Below are 18,696 nucleotides of genomic sequence, written 5' to 3' on the forward strand. Positions count from 1 at the left end.
GAAATAAAAGCAAAACCAAACCAAAGATACTGAAAAACTTAATAGAGGCTCTTAGCCTTCCATTGTAATTTAGAAATAAACAAGTTTAGATGAGGACAGGTATGTGTATGTTGAGTTTTCTGGCAGCTATACCTGCACGTTTTGAAACCATAAACAGAGCAGTTTTGCTTTTGATCACTGTTTGCATTTTGAGAACTTCACTGAAGGATTTTTGAAGAGAATTTCACTGTGCCAGACTAACTTTGTTCTGTTGTGAAAATATTTTGAAACTAGTTGCTCTGCCATTCTGCATTGCTTGTAACCCTAAAAATAATTGCCTGGTGTTACTGGAAGAAGAGTGGTCTGACAGACTGACTTGTGCTGCTATTGTTAAAATCCGTCAATGTTTCCATTGCAAACTTGGAAGGGAGCATTTAATCTTTTTCCCTGGAAGAAATTCTAGATCAGTACTTCAAATCTCTTCCAAAATATTTATATTTGGAATTGATGTTTCTAAAAATCTCTATTAAAAACAAAAAAAACCCCCTCTAACCCTATGGCAATGAAATATTGCTACTCAGTTTTGAAATGCTAAATGATCAGAAATGTATTTCATTATTTTTTGTAATTTTCAGTTCAATTAAATTGGGCAGCAAAAATATTTCTACTTATCAATGTTGATTTTATAGCAACTCTTGCAGTTGGCTGTTCCAGGCCATTATAGCTGCATAATAAACTTTGTAACATGCCAAATTGGAAGATTTCAAAACCTTCCTAGGGAAACACAAAAAAGAAACACATAATTACCATAAAGTATCTGATATAAGGCATGCCTTTGTACTTTTCTCCCACTCACACTTCCATTCCAATTTCTTGAGGTTATCTCCAAAATAGTTTCGCTTTTCTTGTGTGTAGTTTCATGGGTGCTTTAAACAGAGCTAAACTCTAATCATTTCCTCTCTGCCTCTGCATTCCTGCTCCCTGCCTTGTGACAGCCAAAGTCACTTGTGCGTAGTGCAAAGCCCACATGTGGTGTACCAGATCAGGGAAAATAATTTTTTGGTTCAGTTTGTGGCCATACAACTGTCTGTACTAATCCAAGGAAGAGGGTGGCACTAGGGTGGGAACAAGTGAGTCTACATTGACATCTCACTTTATATTCCATTTTCTTTTTTTTCCTCTCCTATGCTTTTCCTCTTTATTCATGGGGCAGTTCTTTGCTATGAGTTTGTGGTGGAAGCTCAGGCTTTTGCAGGAAAGGAGCCACATGCAGCCACTTTGTCAGTGAAAACTGTGTAGTCACAAGATATTTACAAGCATCTTCAGTTCTCTGGTATACTTTTTAAAGTATTCCTCTCTTAACCACAGACAGGTTCATAGTACTTTTTATACAGTGCCCTGCTATTCTTCTCTTAATGCAAATGATTTCTCTACTGCAGATTTCCTTTAGGATGTTTTTATGTTCCATTGGGGTCTGTTTTTAAGAGTAATAGCGTTAGATACTTTGAGGAGTAAGTAGAAGTACTTCTGTGATTTTCTCCTTTTGAAACTTGAATTTTTTACCATTATATAGAGCCTTTTTCTTAATAATTGTGAAGTAATCCACAAATATGGAGACAGCAGTATGAAAGTTCTCCCAAGGCACACCATTCATTTAAAGTCTTTTCCTTAAGCTATCTGTGCTTCTTCTCTATCTCTAAAAAAATAATAGCAATATTGTGTGATGCACTAAAAACCAAACGAGATAGAAAAGAGGCTCCTAATAATTTTTGTATTTTTTGATAGATTAAAGAAAGAGCATGGTCTTTGTGTCTGCCACAATTTGACATGTGAAACAGTCATAGTGATATAAACTTTGTATCTGCTGGAACCTAGAGGAACAATAGTTCCTATTTCATTTTCACATGAGATGACACAATGAAGAGTGATAAAATCCTTTGAGTAATTTTCAGTGGAAGTTATATATAATTTGACCCTGTGTCATGCATCAAGTGGTGGTTGGCAATATCAGGATGTGCCTGTGAATCCTGTCCCAAATGTGGTGTGAAAGCAGTTGTATTTAAAATCTGTGGGTAATTAGGAACAGGTTGAACAGAGTGCTCCACATGGTAACCAGGCTGCTGTGGGCTGAACTGATGTGCATGCTGTGATTGTACCTGTACTTTACTCTAACCTGCTTTTTCCTTTGCAGCAGTCCATTGTACCAGCCCACCCAATGGCTCCTCCTAGTCCCAGCACCACCAGCAGTAATAACAACAGTAGTAGCAGCAGCAACTCAGGATGGGATCAATTAAGTAAAACTAACCTTTACATCAGAGCACTGCCTCCAAACACCACTGATCAGGACCTGGTAAAACTATGCCAACCGTAAGTACTACATTTAAATGTAAATTATAATTTCGTGCCTTAAAAGCTTGTATTAGGTACCCAAGATGAGTGTTTGGATTATGAGGGGAGAAAACCAGATACATAAACAAACAGCCTCATGCTGTGATATGGTGGCAGGTTTCAACTTTGTTGGCAATCAGAAGGAAAAGATTGTTTGATGCTTTGGAGAAGGAAAGAAAGTGAGAATACAGTGGTGAACTGAAGCAACCCACTGCTTTCGTAAAAGCTGTGATTACCCATTGGGTTGTTGAAATCACAGATAAAATGAATACCTAAGTATGAAACTTGCTATTGTGAGCCTGCAGAGAGGGTCTCCTCTGTTCACTGCTAAGATAATCTGTTGCTACAAACTTGAGTAATTGTTCTGAATCACTGTAAACTACAATGTGCATTTGAAGACTTATCCTAGTTTCAGACTAATTTATGGCTGTACTTTGCACAGTTATTTTTATGATTAGAAATAGCTAGTCCATGTAACAATCCTGTCTAGTGGCTGAAGTTCTGGGTAGACTTGGTTTAGCAGAGGGCTTTTAGGCAATGTTGTTAACCTAAGACTTTTTTTTTGCTTAAGAGAGTTGTTTGTTCTGTTTTTTTAATTTTTACAGCAGCATGTGCCTCATATTTTCAAATATGGGTTATGTGTCAAAAGACTGTGCAGTTGGGTTGTTTATACACTGTTTAAAATCACCTGCCTTAAATGTTTTACTGGATTTTTAAAGTGTCTTAGTACTTCTGAAATTCATAGTGCACTTTCTGGATTATTTTGAAATCAAAAGTACTCAACTGAATTTTCAATACTACATGTAGGAAAACATCCATATCTGTCTATTTTGGATGAAGACTTATTAAGATTTGTATTTAATGCTACTGCTGAAATTTAAAAAATAATTTTATGTTCCATTTAGCAGATAAATTAATAAGAGTATACAAAAATAGAGAACAACACAAGTAGAAAAATTGATAACAAAACCTGTAAATTTTGGATCCAAGGTATGTGAGGTACCTTTGGTTTTGAATATTGCAAAAAATCGGATACCTAATTTATAGAGATTTTCTTTTTTTAATTTTAAAGAAATTGGACTTTCAGGGTAGTAGTCACATAGAAGTTATTGTAGTATTATAATAAAAACAGCTTTCTCTCAGATCTTTAAAGAAAAAAGTTATATTTGCTCATTTCTCCAACAGCACATTAAATCCTTGTGTTTTGCAGAGAAGAGAATAGATAATCAATCTTCGAAAAGGCTTGTTGATAAATTCAGCATTTTTACAGCTTCCCATGTGACAATGACCTCTTGTAACTTGAATTTTAGCTGCAAATGTACGTTTTACAGAAGTGGATTTTTCCTTCCCGTTTTTGTCTTTTGAACTGATGAAAAAACCTTGTCCTGTGCACTCATGTTATGTTAGGACAGAGCCGTGAGGTTATTTTGCACTGGAACCAGCCCAGTAGCCACTATTTGTGCAGTGGTTACTATAGCTTCTTAATCTCTTTCTGAAGACATTTTGGTTTGCACAGTCTCAGATGTCATTGATGCATGAACAATATTTTCTAGCCTAGAAAAAAATATTTTCAATAATTTGCTGTAACTGGTCCCCTTCCTCTTAATTAGCCAAAGATTCCAATTTTGTTGTTGCTGTTCAATATATAATTGTAGTTGGAATAGCATGAATTGTATAAATAAAGAACAGGCAAAAACTTCAGCCATGAACTTGTTAAATCAATTCTGATGTGAATTTACATACGTGGAAGGTTATGACATTTATTCCTGTGAAATATTTCCCTCCTAAGGATTTTACCTTAGGAAAGGAGCTTGTCTCAAAATTCTCCATTTCTGCTGAGGAAGGAAGTGAGATGTCCAGAAACTTTAGTTTGGACAGCATAATCCCTGAACAACTAACTGGATTTGGGAGTAAGATAGAAATGGCAGCTCTCTCCCTGTTCACCAAAGCTCAGTAATCCACTTTTGTAGACCATGGGAAGTTTCAGATACAAACCTTCTCTTTCTTGTAAATCTGCCTAAGCTTCTAGGATGTAGAAGGGAAGATATTTTTGAATGTGAATCTGCCATGTTCATTGTTTAAGCTGAGATAATACAAAATAAGTGGAGAATAGAATCTTGGACACACAGAAGTCAATGAAGAGACTGTTGTTTACTCCAGGTCTCTGAAATAATTTTTTTTTATCTTTCTCCAAATTCCAAAGATTTTACTGAGAGGCTTTTAGAGTTATTTTAGCTCCTTTTCTCCATATAGATTGGGTCTTGCTATCCTAAGAGGGTGTCCACTGCAGTGCTTGATGCTAGGAATGGATAGAAAGGCTGCTCTGCATTTTGTAGAAATGATCTTGCTAGCTGGCAATAAGTAGCTTTTGGTGGATGTACATAAAAAGGTCACTGGCTTGTTTTGTGTCTTTTGGCTGATGTCAGACAAGACAGAGAAACACCTGTGGGTTGAGGAAATCTGGTTGAAGAATATCATTGTCATTGCAAGTACCAGAAACATCCCATCTACAGAGATTTTTCCTTCTGATCATCATGGATTTGTATCATATATACTCTACTGAAAAGTTATTTTCAGTGATGGTTATGATAGAGAAAGATTGCTTTTGACAGAATCCCTCAGAATACAAGCTCAAATAATCTATAGAATTCTTTGGTGGGGGATTGTTATACTGTGACTTCTATTTGATTTAGTCAGGATTTGCATTAGTTCTTCTCATGACAGCAGTACTCATCTGGCCATGTTTTTACTTTGCTTAATTCTTTTTGGTGAATCACTAGAAAAACCCCTTATCAATTAAGGAAGTGTTGGGCTTGCTCTCCTGTTGTAGCACAGCTGTGCAGTATTTATGAACATGGTGAATAAACGTTCACCAGCTTTGTGGAAAAGTATTTTCCTGGCAAGAACACAGTTTGCCAGTATACGTGTCTACAAATCTGTCTCCACCTTCAACTGATTGGTCCTTTCTGTTTTTCTATTAGGTGAAGCTCTTTTCCTCTTTTTCTGGTTGAAAAGAGCACATTATGTTTTTGTTGTGAGGGCTTGGAAGCGCGGCTGTTTTTCAGAGCATATTTCTGGCTTTTGTGTGGGAACTGAAGCTGCCATGTTTCTGAATAGTTCATTCAAACTTGAGCCTGCTACTCCAGTTCTGCATTGAGAAACCAAATTTCTTCATATCAGTTATGCCAGAGGCAGAAGACTGGGGAGGGCTAAAGTAGGTATTGTTTGTCACAAAGATGTCATAACAGTCAGCCCAGAACCAGAGGAGTGTCGGGGGGACATGATGTGAGTCAGTCCTGACCACAAGAGCTTCCCATCCAGTTTGTGGAAGTAGGCAAAGCAATCAATGCAGTGGCCCACAGATCCTGTCTTTTCTGTGGGAGGCTGGACAGGAGCAATCATCTGAATAGGACAGGAGCAGAGGACAGGAGCCAGTGAGGTTTGGGAAAGCCTGCAGGAAGTGCCTGACTCTGCTGTGTGGTTTCTTTTCACAACCATAGAGTGCCATTACATGGGATCTGCTGCACTGGGCAAGCCTCTGCCATGAAGAGCTGGTTTGACAGGGTTGCTGAAGCAGTGTTTACTTCAGCCATGCCTAAATTGCATTCCCTTCTCCTGGTGTGGATATCAGTACTTGATATGCTTTCTTCAGCTCTTCAGATGGGTTTTGAATATATTATTTAGGCTTTAACTATACTTTCTTGTTTGGTGACGCTTAGTCATTTATTTTAACTTTTTGAATATCTGGATCTGACGATACAAGATTAAATCCATTCCAGTTATTCACTGAAATTGTTGAGCCTGCTTATCTGATTAGGGACTTACGTGATTGGGTCTTAGCAGATTCAGTCAGGAGTTTGTAACTTGCTTTGACATGTTTTCTAGGTGCTTTCCAGACTCTCACTAAGCACTGTGCTTTGCTGAGAATGACCTTTATGCTGAAGCCACATGGTTCCAAAGCCCCGTACTTTCCACTGTCTAGCTTATGATTTACTTGCTGGCCTGCAGCAGCATTGTGTCTGTGTAATGCTGTTTCTTCGGAAACCTCCTTTTGTGAAATGTACATCATTAAATGAGGATGATGTAGCAGACTCTTCATCCTCCTGACAATCCTCAGTCCCTGGGTGAGATTTTGAGCTTTGAGGCTTAACCCAAGTCTCCTCTGTTCAGTTCAGCCTGCTCAGCCCACCCTTTGGTATTTTCCCTTCCAGGCTGTTTTCTCATACTGTGCTGCTTGTATCAAGCTGTTTGTAGTCTATATGATATTCTTGAAATCGCTTTTTCCTCAGGACAGTTTCACTTAGTTGGCCTTCCCCCTTAAGTTATCACTGTAGGGTCATATTGTGGGTTTTTAATGGGATTACATTCAGGAAAGCAGCTGCTTTAAGATAACAAAATATAGAATTGCCACAGCAAGCCATTGTTCTGTGTTAGGATGGTCTGCACACAGAGCAGAACCTTGCAGTGGCTGCCTTTGCATATGTGCATTCTGAAATCACCTGTCTTGTTGAGAGAGTAATTTAAGGATTCCTTGATAAATACTCAGCCTCATGAACACAGGCATAGCTAAAACAGCTGGCAGGCTAATGCTTTTCTTGAAACATATGACCCAGATGTGATATACAGCTTTGTTTCCAAAAAATACTTAGTTATATACTCCAATATTTCCCTGTTTTGAGACAAGATAGCTTGAAAGTTGTTTCAATTCCCTGTTCTTAGTAAAAGACGTATTTTCATTGTCATGTGACTTTCATTAACATATTAATGTTTCCATGTTCTTTGTTGTGTAATCGTGACCTCTCCCATGTTGCCATTTCTTGTCTCCTTCAAACATACTTAGGACTGAAAAGAGGTTAACTGGAGCTCAGACATTTACTGTAGCAGGGAGCTGGCACCACTGTGGTCGCTTAAGATCAAGAAATTTGTTAATTTTACTCAGTATACCTCATTAGAAAAAAAAAAAGGCTGGACTCTAGAAAATAGTCTGAACATCTCTTGCATTTAACTCCTTGGGAGAGTGATCTGGGCAGATCATTGCTGCTTAGAAATGTTATAAAAGAAAAGTTATAGCACGTGAACACAACCCCTTTAGATAAATGGTGTGGCTAAGGGGAAGTGGAATGCAAGTTTTCAAAGCTAACTTCTCCAATTCTCTTTAAAGTATTTTCTCTTTATTCCTTTTTCCTTTTTTCTCAATTTTTTCTTGCATTTTTCTTTCATTTTTATGGTTTGCTGGCTGCAGTGAGGAATTGCATTCATAATTATGTGGAATATGATTTCATGTCATATAATTAAATGTGATACATCAGTGTCTCTGAAACTGTTCCCTTTGAGAACAGTATTAATACTGATTATATTGTAGCAGGAGCCTCTCTATTGTTCTACCTTTTTAGGGTAGAAAGAAGCCCTCTGCAAATTTCTTTTTTTCAGAGTTACGTGTGCATTTTTAAAAACAGTATGATTTCATACACATCTGAATAAATAACACCAGGTTTACAAAATAACGTTTGGTTCTAGGAGGAGATAGATTCCTTTGTGATTGAGCAGTATGTGATTTGTTCTGTTCAGCTTGATTGTACAATGCCAGCATCATGTTTTTTCTTTATTCCCTGTTCAGGGTGTGTGGTGTGGTAGGGGTTTGTGTTACCTGCAGCAGGTTTTCTTTAATTGCACTTTTCACTCAGTTATGCTCTTCAGAGGGTAGTGAAGGTGTGCTCCTTGGATGCAATTCATTGATTGTGCCAGTTGCTTGTGCAGTGGTGTGGAACACAGTAGAGAAACACCCACAGGAACCCTGGGACCTGATTTAGCTCATCTCCACTGGTTTCTGCCCAGCTGATGCACCCAGTTTCTCAACCAGACAGACTGTCAGAGGGGAGTGGCCTGCCACTGTGGTGTGTAAACCGGCTCTGCTGGCTTCTGTCTGAGCTGGCGATCTTCTGAGAGGTTGCTGTCAAAAATATGTATCCCATTTCTACAGCTGAAAAGAAATAGAATTCGTTATTGTATGTTCCTTTTGCCAGATGCACCAGAGAGATGTAGGCCTGATATGGAGGCTGAAATGCTCCTTTTTGTCAGGGCTTGACTGCCACAACAAGTAGTGAGGCTTTTGCTTTTTGTGGCATGGGAACTGCAATTGGCCTGGAGGTGTGATGTTTGGTTTAAATCGTCATTTCTTTTATTGTTTAGCAATGGATTTCAGCAGTCATGTCATGAGGTGTCAGCCTGGCATGATGTGAAGGAAGACTCTCTATCTTCCCCTCAATATCTGGACTTTAATTAGCTAGAAATAAAATTCAGACAGCTTTACATTCATGATCAAATGAAACCTACACTGTAACTCTCTTTGAGAAGTTCCAGGGTGTTTTTTTGCAGTAATGCTTTAATGTAGAATGTTATTAGGGACCCATGGATATTTTCAGGGAAATTGTAGCTGAGAGAAAAGTAAAAAAGTTGTCCTATCCTCCAGATACAGTCTCTTGACGTGCCTCAAACTTAAAACTAATATAGTTTTAATTTTTTCTCTCCATTTTTTTATTAAGCAAAGATTGTGGTTTTTTAAAGTAAGTATTTCATTTAGCCTAACTTAAAAGCAGTTCCCCTGAGCACATTGTTTAAAAAACAAGTAATCCGAATACAGACGTGCAAAGGAACTCTGTGTTTGCCCTGTGCTCGCAGATGTGGAGATCCAGAGATTGCAAAACTCCCTGTCCCCTGGGAGATGAGAGTTTTGTTGCAGTGTGGGGCCAGAGGAATGGTGATCCCATGGAATTTCCTTGAGGAAGTGGGGGCGAGGGAGGAGAGGAGAGTGGAAGGAATGTTTCAGCTGCAGCTGCTTGTAAAAGAAGCACTAGGAAAACAGATTTGGTAAAAGTTACCACCATTGAAGACCTCTTCTTGGAAAACAAAAGCTGATTTGGTAGTGCAGGGCTGGGTATTTGTTGTGCAGAGATGCAACCACAGAGCTGCAGGAAAGAAATGTCCAGTGGCAGCTGTTGGAATGTCTTTGATCAGGGTCCCAGTCCCCAGCTCCCCAATGGCAGGGACCTGACGCAGATGGGAAGTGATATTCACTGGAATAACCAGTAATTCAAGAACATTTTGAAGGGGATAGTTTAATTCCAGTGAACTACTAAAAATGTTAACAAGTACTAATCAAGCTTTGTGGTGGGTTCCATGATGCCAAAAACTGTCCCTTGTGTCAGAGACCTCTTAGGCAGGCATCTCAGTCAGAAACCAGCCCAGAATTGACTCAGCTTAGAGCCCAAGTTGGTTTTGGCCTCATTGTGCTTACATCAAGCTTGTCCTTTTCTTCAGGAAACCATTCAGCATAGAAATCAGGATCAGTATTTGCAAGCAGACTCTTTTATCCAATGTCCAAAATCTCATGTGGTTTCACATAACTTGTAGAAATCTTGTGAAGTATTAAATTTGTTTGCTAAGGATTCATTCTGCTTAGCTCTGATTTCTGTAATGCTAACTCCTTGAAATTAAAAACAGAGCCATCTGATGTTGACATGTTATAAGGCCACTCATTTTTTGATAGCCTTTTAACCTTTTTTTACCCACGTTATTGCCAAGCTACATTTAGGGTTTACAAAAACCCTAAACACTTTGCAACCCACATAATAAATATTCATATTTACCTGCAGAATGAAAGCAGTAGCAAATATTGGTAAATTAGTTTGATATAATTAATTTAATTCAGATCCTGCTACCTCCAATGAAATGTGTAAATGAGGAAATAGAGAAAACAGTGTTTATCTTTAAAAAAACCTCCACAGAATGTTAAGCCTTGATCCTCAACTTTTTTCCCCACAACTTCTAAAATTTTACCCTGTTTTGACACACAGAAAATGTCAGCTGCCTCAGTTCAGTTTTAGCAGTTGCCTTACTCAAGGCTTAGACAAACTCTGTAGAAAATTAAATCATTAAAGAGTTACTGAGAGAAGAATTAGCATTTCATCATATAAATGTCTGATCATTGTAGATAGATGTGCTGTCAAATTTTAATTTGAATGTTGATATTGTTATGATACATGGACATACAGCAAAAAAACCACCAAGGAAAACTCAAAAAGAGAAGAGGTCGATTTGGGGTCTGTTTTGACACTGTTACTAGTACAAATATTCTACTTGGAATAACCTGTGTGAGTTGGGTTAATCATTTGCTGAATCAATTTCAGTGGAAAAAATATGTTCTGATTTGTACTCCTATCCTGTGCCTTACATGTCTATTTCTTTTCTTACTTATTTTACCAGAAGAGGAAAATTAACCACCAAAATGTGTGTAACTTCACTTTTAGTTATAAATAATTAAATTTAATTAACTAATAATTTTGGCCATCTTAACCGAAATATGTTAGCCTAAAATGTGTGTTCTTCTTAAATGCTTGTTTTCCATATTCTGTGCAGTTGTGTAATTTTATATATTATCTTTAGAAGACAGAGTTTGAGTCAGTATTTTTTACTAGAAAAACATTGTGGGCTTAGGTTTCACACATTATTAATATTTCTAATCCTAGTGCTGCTTTTTGGCTTATGTGTAGTCACTAATAAGCTTTCACAAGTCTTCTCAAAGTATCAACAATTATTCTGTTGCATTAATAAGGACTTTAATGTCTGAGTGAATACAGTGGTGAAATAAGTGTTATGTTAATAAAAGATCTAAAATTGTAAGAAAAGAGCTTCGTACAGGGTACGTGATAAACAGATACATGAGAAACCTCAGATCTTTTATTTTCAAATTCTTAATGTCAGAAATAAATCTAAAGACTTGAAAAAGATCCAAACTATTTACTTCTGGTTTCAAGGACTTTGCTGAAAGGGTAACTGAAGAGGTTTTGGAGCCCAGAGATGGGCACAGTTTTATAGTTCAGTATATAATTTCATTTAGTGTATATATCAAAGCCCAAAGGGACTGCTGTGCTCACAAACAGAAATGCTTCCCCATGCCCCAGAGATGATGGCAAGCTTGACTGAAGCTGTCTGTGTGCAGCGTGCTCCCAGAGGCCTGATCCTGGAAAGCCCAGAGCACCCAGGACCCACCACTCCTGCTGCCAGCAAGGGTTGGAAACCACTCCCTGCTCCAGGGTGTGCAGGGAGGATTTATCTGGTGGGGAGGGCTGAGCTTTCAGCTACAAAAGCACCGAGTGCCAGATGAACTCCATGATGTCTGGTTCTTTTGGCATTGTGGTTTCTTCTTCTTTTCAACCTGTAGCTGTGCAGTACCTCAGGCAGAAATCTCCCCTGTGTTAAGCCTGAATGCCTTGGCTGGGTTGTGAAGAAGACATTTGGCAGAGAGAAGAGATACTTTTTCCCTTCAAGGCCTGAGGGTATCAGCATGGTGGGGTATCCAGGCGAGCTGATGCAGCAGTGTGCATTTCCTTTCCCTCATTGCTCTTTGTGATACTGTTGATCTGGAAAGTACTCCGTAAATCATTTGCCTTTCCTCCCTCTCCTCCCTAGAGATCCTGTATTCAAACTCTTACATTTCCCATACTTGAAGCTACATGTTTTTTATTGTATGGAAGGCTTTGTCTTAGTTTTATTGCTAAGGCTTACTCGTTGCCAAAAGCCTGTGTGCTACATTTTGAAGATCTCAAATAATGAGAGGGAAAGTCTTGCTCTTTGTTCCTTTTTCTCTGTGACAGTTTACAGGGCTTCCACATTTCAGAACAGAGGTACAGTACTAGCAGTGAAGGACTGTTAAGCCAGGACTGCTGCTGAAAAGTCCATCATTATACAAAGGCCTCAGCATGAATGTACTTTTTAAATGTAAATTAGGATCAATTATTTTTGAACATCTTCCAAATATTGAGAGTTATGACATTTTAAAAATACACAAGGACATGTCCCAGTCCTCTGTTCTTCCCAAGTGAATTGCATATTACTTTGTTCCATGGGAAATTCTGAAGGTTTTTCCACCCATTTTATTTATTTCTTAATTAATTATATATTTGTTAATTCTCTTAGAAGTCTAGGACACTCACTCTGAATTATGCAGTTTCACAAATGTCATCAAATATTTTTAAAAGAGTGGCCCTCCCAGGAAGAGGGGACAGCTCTGACTGCCACTGATAACTGTTTCCCATCTAACACTTGAGCTGAGGTCGAGGTGATAATCTGAGGAGCACAGACTCGCTGGTTTGGATGTAGCTGAAAGGTGAGCTGAAGCAAAACTTGACTTTTAAGGGTAACTGGTTACTGAAGAGTTTCCTAGTGGTGGATATAGGTTTTGGGAACATTTTTCATGTCTGTATCTCATGGGATTTAAAAAACCCATAGTTTAATTAGAAACAGAGCACAGTACATCTAAATATATAGCTGTGAAGCCAGATGCTCAATTCTTTAAAATGTTATAATAATATACTAATAGAAACTCTACTGAAAAGGGCATACACTGCTATTTATAGCACCACAACAAAATTAGTTATTTTTTTGCCATGAAAAAGGGGAAATTAATTTCTCTTTCTCTCTGTGAAGATTTTCAAGTCCTTGTGGTAGAAGATATCTGAGTGCCTTTAGGGTGTCTTAGATTTGCTCATCATTTTCTGGTAGTTACCATACCTTGTTTTGTCCTTTTCATAAGTGAGACATGGGGAAGCGGCTGAAAGTGCAGAGGAAAGAGTAAATTTTCAGAATTTTGTATTGTAATCAAGGGGAAGTGTTTCTAAGGGCAGTGTTTTCTTCTGCTCACTAGTGTCTTTTCCAAACTTTCACTTTTTTCAGGGGGAGAGAATTTACAAGAAATTTTGTTTTTCCTCAAGAATTTTGCTGGATTTGTATTTGGATCTGTGTCACTGGTGTTCTGCCTTCTTTAGGACTCAATACTTCTGATCATGCTTGTGCCAAAGATATTTAACAGATCTTGAGTTCAACTTCTTCAATGGTGGAGGAAATGTGAGGCTGTTTCACTCAAGTTGCTTTCCCCTAGTGGTAGAGGTCAGCATTTGGCTATGACAGTTCTTTATTTTTTTGGCAGGCAGTTCTCTGACATTCCTGTTGCTGAGATCATCCTCACTAGGCTTTCAGAAGAACATCTGACTGGGGTTCAAGTTCTTCACCTTCTGCTGTTGTGACCATATAGTAGGTTATAGGAGAGGTTTCGCTCCTTGCCATTAATAATTAATTTGTTTCTAGATACCTTTTGTTAACACTAAGATCTGTTAATTTGTGGTTTCTTCCTTTCATTGTGATTTGATTCCATGTTAAGGGTGTGGATTCTTTTAATCCCAAAGATAATTTAAGGGAATAAAAGTATCATTAAATTACTGCAGTCTGAGTCATACTTGGTCTGTGAGTTTATTTCCCTGGCCTTCCCACACAGCGTTTCCGATATGCAGTGAGCTGAGGGTGTGCAGGAAAGACTTTAGAGTGACCTAGATACTATTTAACTCTTTACTGGGGGTGGCTCCCTGACGCTGGGTATAGCCTTTGCCTCTTTCCATTCTCAGTCCTTTCCAGTGTGATGATTGTATCCATTATATTTCCCTGCCTCTGAGTGGTTTTCATATCAAGTATTTTAAGGTTTCTACTTGAATTGCTTTAAGCATCTTGTGTAATTAAATTTATTGGAAAAATTAGAAAACTAACTTTTTAAAACCTGAAGTGTAGGCATGGAGAGTCATCCTCATAAGTTACAGCTTCTTTCCTGTAGTACGTTGTCACTTCTAAGAGAAAAGCTTGTTCTGCTGCCCTCTTGCAGGCAAAGAAATAGTCATCTCAGGTTCTCTGAAACAAAAAGGTCTGTAAAGCCCAGGAACACTGTGATCATGTCATGCAAGCTTCTTGCTGGCATATAATGTTGAATCTGTTCAAGAAAGGTGATGATATGGATTGACTTTACTGACTTTGGGCTTGCCTGTCAACTTTGCAATCATGCAGTGTTTGATTGATTTTTCTTGACTCTGTGTAATAATGTGGTTTTTGACTAGTTCCTTCTGTGGCTGCTGATGTTCTGGGTTTGTTAAACTCCCACAGATGCTCCTTTTAAGAAACTTTTGACTGTGTATCTTATTCTGCTTCATGTGTTTTCCATCCAGGTTTGCAGTTGACATAGCAAACTGGAGGATCCTAATTTTCTCTGAGCCCAGCTGACTCCCCCCCTTTGCACAAATGCTTTTGGGTTGAGTTTTCCCTGCTAGGCCAGGATTAACCTCTATCATCTGTGTACTTCACTGTGAAGCCCAGTGATCCAAGTGCTTCCTTAGGCACACTGCCAAAAGTGCAGTCTGGGACACTGGACTTAGCCTTCCATGATGGTATTTACATGGTCATTATGCAAAAGTCACTGGAGATGAGGGGCTGGGGATCACATGAGGTTCAGCCAGCTCTTTGTGCTCTGCAGGGCAGTCTGGTGGTGCCCAGGGCGTGGGACTGCAGCCCTGGCTGCAGCTCAGGGCTCAGTGGGCTGATGGTGCCATGCTTCCAGGGGGCTTCCCTTGTCCTGGGCTGCGGCAGTGATGGGATCTGAACAGGTTCATGACATTTTTAAAGGAAAGGGTGCATTTAAGCTACCAAAAGCAGATTTCCATGTAAGTATCTATTACATACTCTTTGCAAAACTGCAGAAATCAAGCCCTGCCTCCTGCTTTCTTCAGTCAATATTCAAAAGATCATCTAAGCAGTGTGAAACTGAGGTGTCACAGAATATGACCCTGACGCATCAGCCACAGAGGTTGCACTTTAGATTTTGTGTTACAGCTTGTGATTGCTCATCTATCTAAAATTTGGCAACAGATGGATAGTATTTTTTTTTAATGCATAACACTCCTCTATCCCTGTCTCAGCACTTAATGCTACTGCAGGCATCTTTTCAACAGAGCTGTGCAGTTACAATCAATAATATGTGAGCTGATGTTTCTGCTCAATAACATACAGGCACTTAAATGCCCTTCTGAAGTATATTGACCCCTGGAGAGAACTACTTTAGTACAACCATCTTCCCTATTGAAATGGAGTTATTTGCTATTCAGCACAGCTGGGACTTGAGACTACAGAAGCAGATTCAAATAGAGATAAAGTCTACATGCCGTGCTATTAAGGGGACAAGGCATCTGGAAGGCTTAGCAGTGATTTTGAGTAATTTGTCCATTTAGCTCGGGTCTAATAAGATTGACATTAAGTTACCAGAAATTAAAGGAGTTTGTACTTTATTTATTGTAGTGTCTTCATTACAAGGTATTAATCCCAGTGTACAATAGCTGTTGAAAGCAGGATGTTACTATGAGTATTTCATAGAAGAACCACTTTAAAATGCAGTGCAGAGAAACTGGAATTTATTTGAATGTATTGGGACTTTCCCTCTCCGGCCTTCCAGACAGAAGAGAGGCAGTCAACACTTTCTGAGATGGGGTGTTAAATTAGTGCAAGATAGAGGTAAGGACAAACAGTTATCTTTAGGTATAGTGTACTTGAACCCAGCAGGCCTAATCTTGGAAATCCTGTTGGCTTTTCAGTTGCCTTAATGTTACAAAACCAGAAGGAAAGCATACACAATACGTCGGTGTATTTAAAAAAAGTTATCAATACTAGGCATTATAGCAGTAAGAAAACATCTTCAGTGCAAGAAAAAACATTATGTATGCATGTACACATAAGTGTATGTATTTTTTATATACTAAATTTTCACAAAATATGAAATGGTTTTTTGTAGTTCAGAGTTGCCAGATAGATCAGGGCTTGGGAAATGGGGTGTGGTTGAAAGTGCCCTTTTATGGCAGTCCTCAATCTTACGCTTTTCTAGACTGATGGCTTCCTTGAGGCATCATCTGTTTAAACTGAGTGTATAAGACTTGGTTAGCAACCTTCACCAGAAATGAAATTGATATGCAAGAATAAATTAAAGAGTAATCTTCTGCAAGTATGTAGGCTTGTGGTATTAATAGGTGTCTGCCTATCTATCCAGAGAGGAGGTAATCTCACACTAGCTAAGCCTGTAGCCAAATGATAAAATAACTTTGATTTATATTGTTCTGACTAAACAAGAGAAAAAAAGTATTGGGAACTGTAGATAAATGATTTTGTTTTCCCTTTGCCTTTTCCTTAATTCTCTCCCACAAGAAAAAGAAATATGCTTAGGAATAGCCAAAATAATGGGCAATGCATCATATGCTGACAGTGACTGAATTTGGCTTCCTTGGATGGAGGAGGAGGAATTGAAAAATAAAAGGTCTTCAGGTAGAGAGACTCATTTATGTTCCCAAGCTGATCTCTACTGTTTAACAGAGGGAAGAGGAAAGAGTTATGAATAACAAGAACTACTCTGTTATGTCTTCATAGTTTTATTCTTTCAAGCAGTTAGTGTAGGCTCTGCAAAATCAGTGAGGCTGAAATTTGCCAAGATTTATGGTTGAGTGTGGAAATACTGCTGTACTTTCAGATTAAAACAATGAGCAGTGGTAAATCAATACCTGCACATCTGCAGACCTGCCATGAGCTCGGCTTATAAATACATATTAGCATTCATCTGGGTTAATTTCTCATCCTCCCAAATCATTGTCCTGAGTAGTGATCATTTCTCAGTATAAAGAAAAGGATAAAAAAATCACTAGACAGCTTTGTGATTTGAACCTTTTTGGTACTTTCTTGTTATGCTTGCAAATGAAATATTCTTTAAAAAAAAGCTGTATCTTTTGTGCCCATGTGAAACCCTATGCTCTCATGTCTTTTATATTCTTTCTGGGAGCCACAGAAACTATGATAATTTATTTGTAAATAATAATATTGTTTCAAGCTTTCAGTTGAGTGCAAAATGCAGATTCTTTTTCAGTACATAATTTATATCCATTCTGTAGCACTAGGGTAAGAAAGCAACAGGGTGAGACCATTTGCTTTCTTAAAATAACATAGTTTTGTTCTTCCATCTTGTAACAGCAGGAAACTGTAACCTCTTCCCATATACTTGAATAGCTTTGTCAGTAGTTGCACATGCAAATTGCTGCAGAAAATGTAGATGATACTGTGTTTTCTTAAGTAAGAGTGATGGTAATACTAAAAAGGGAGTTAGCCAACAATTCCAAGTATCTTTTAATTGAATAATCTTTTTTTTCCTTTTTTTTTTTTTTTCTTTTTGTAAAGTCAGGGTTCTCCAGAACTACTGACCTGCATACTGGACAGTAGAGATTAGGAAGTGCAGCCTGCTTTGTGAGGCAAACATGGAGAAGCAGGCTCCTTGATTTTTTTGTGTGATGTAGCATTACTGGCACCTTCTTGTTTGGATCATATTAATGCATGTTAGTTGATTTATGATAATTTATGATAATTCTGAGATTTATTGTTTGACTATCTGAATAACAAACTATTTTCATACAAAGGATCCTCAGTTCCGTGTCTTATGGCAAAACTTTCTGTAATGCTTTGAGTGGAAGAGCACTTCACATAAATTATAATATTCTATATTAGAAGCAGAATAGTAGCAAATTAGTTTCTAAACCATTCTGTCTGATTTGTACACGTCGCTGCATATTTAAATATTTTTTCTCAAAGGAACAATGCTACATAATTTATAAGGAAAACCAGAGTGGTCTTTCACTCTCATTGGTTAACAAACTCGATAGATCTTTGGCAGGAAACAGCACTTTTAATGTCAACCAGCAATTGTGTCCCTGCAAACAGATGTTTGAAAACCATAACTCTGCATAGTTTACACATTTAAAAATACTTCATATGTGTGTTTTTAAATGGGTAAAGAGAAAAATCTTCTAAAAGTGTAGGCAATAATTAGTTAGGAAAAATCACTTTAGTTTTGGTGTGCTATTGATTTCATAAACTGTTAAGATTATAATAAACAATTTCCTTTTCTGAAAGAATAGATGTTTGTTTTAATGCATGACTTTGATTTTTATTTTCTTTTTCTGTCATTTAGAAGTAAGCAAGCTATGATTACTTAGACAATACTTGCACTTCAAAGTGTGTCAAAGAGGCAAATCTGTTTGTGTTTCTGATAGGTTATTTATCCTGCTTAACCTATAAACTGTAAAGTAACAAGGCTACTGAACTGACAGATAGCCTAGCAGATGGTTCAGAGATTATGCAAAATCACCTCAGCTTGTCAGAAGTCAGGTTGGGTTACTGCAGGGGCAGAGGCGACAAGAACCACAGAACAGGATCATTTTTCACAATTTTTTGCTTGAAATTCCATTTTTCTTCACAGCATGTGACATCTTGTGTCTACAGTTCAAACAGCTATGCAATCAACAAATTTAGGACCAGCGTGTTTGTATTCTGGCTTTTATAAGAGTGATTAGGTTGATGAAAATCTTTAGGCGTCTGTGAAATATGAAAGCTGATCTCCAGTGCAGAGCAAGAGGTCAACTCTGCCACTTT

General features: G+C 38.1%; 1 protein-coding gene across 5 annotated transcripts in view; it reads left to right on the forward strand.

The window, feature by feature from the left end:
- Positions 1-18,696, forward strand: part of RBMS1 (RNA binding motif single stranded interacting protein 1) — a 143,243-nt gene that overhangs the window by 76,148 nt on the left and 48,399 nt on the right. For 3 of the 5 annotated variants that reach the window (XM_039715694.1, XM_039715855.1, XM_039715939.1), the window contains exon 2: positions 2,171-2,346. In XM_039715694.1, coding sequence (XP_039571628.1) covers positions 2,171-2,346 — 176 coding nt within the window. The remainder of the gene's footprint in view (positions 1-2,170; positions 2,347-18,696) is intronic. The other 2 variants (XM_039715762.1, XM_039716034.1) reach the window with 1 other exon arrangement.

This window comes from Passer montanus, unplaced genomic scaffold, assembly GCF_014805655.1.
Source record: "Passer montanus isolate IOZ18808 unplaced genomic scaffold, ASM1480565v1 scaffold1, whole genome shotgun sequence".
Taxonomy (NCBI): domain Eukaryota; kingdom Metazoa; phylum Chordata; class Aves; order Passeriformes; family Passeridae; genus Passer; species Passer montanus.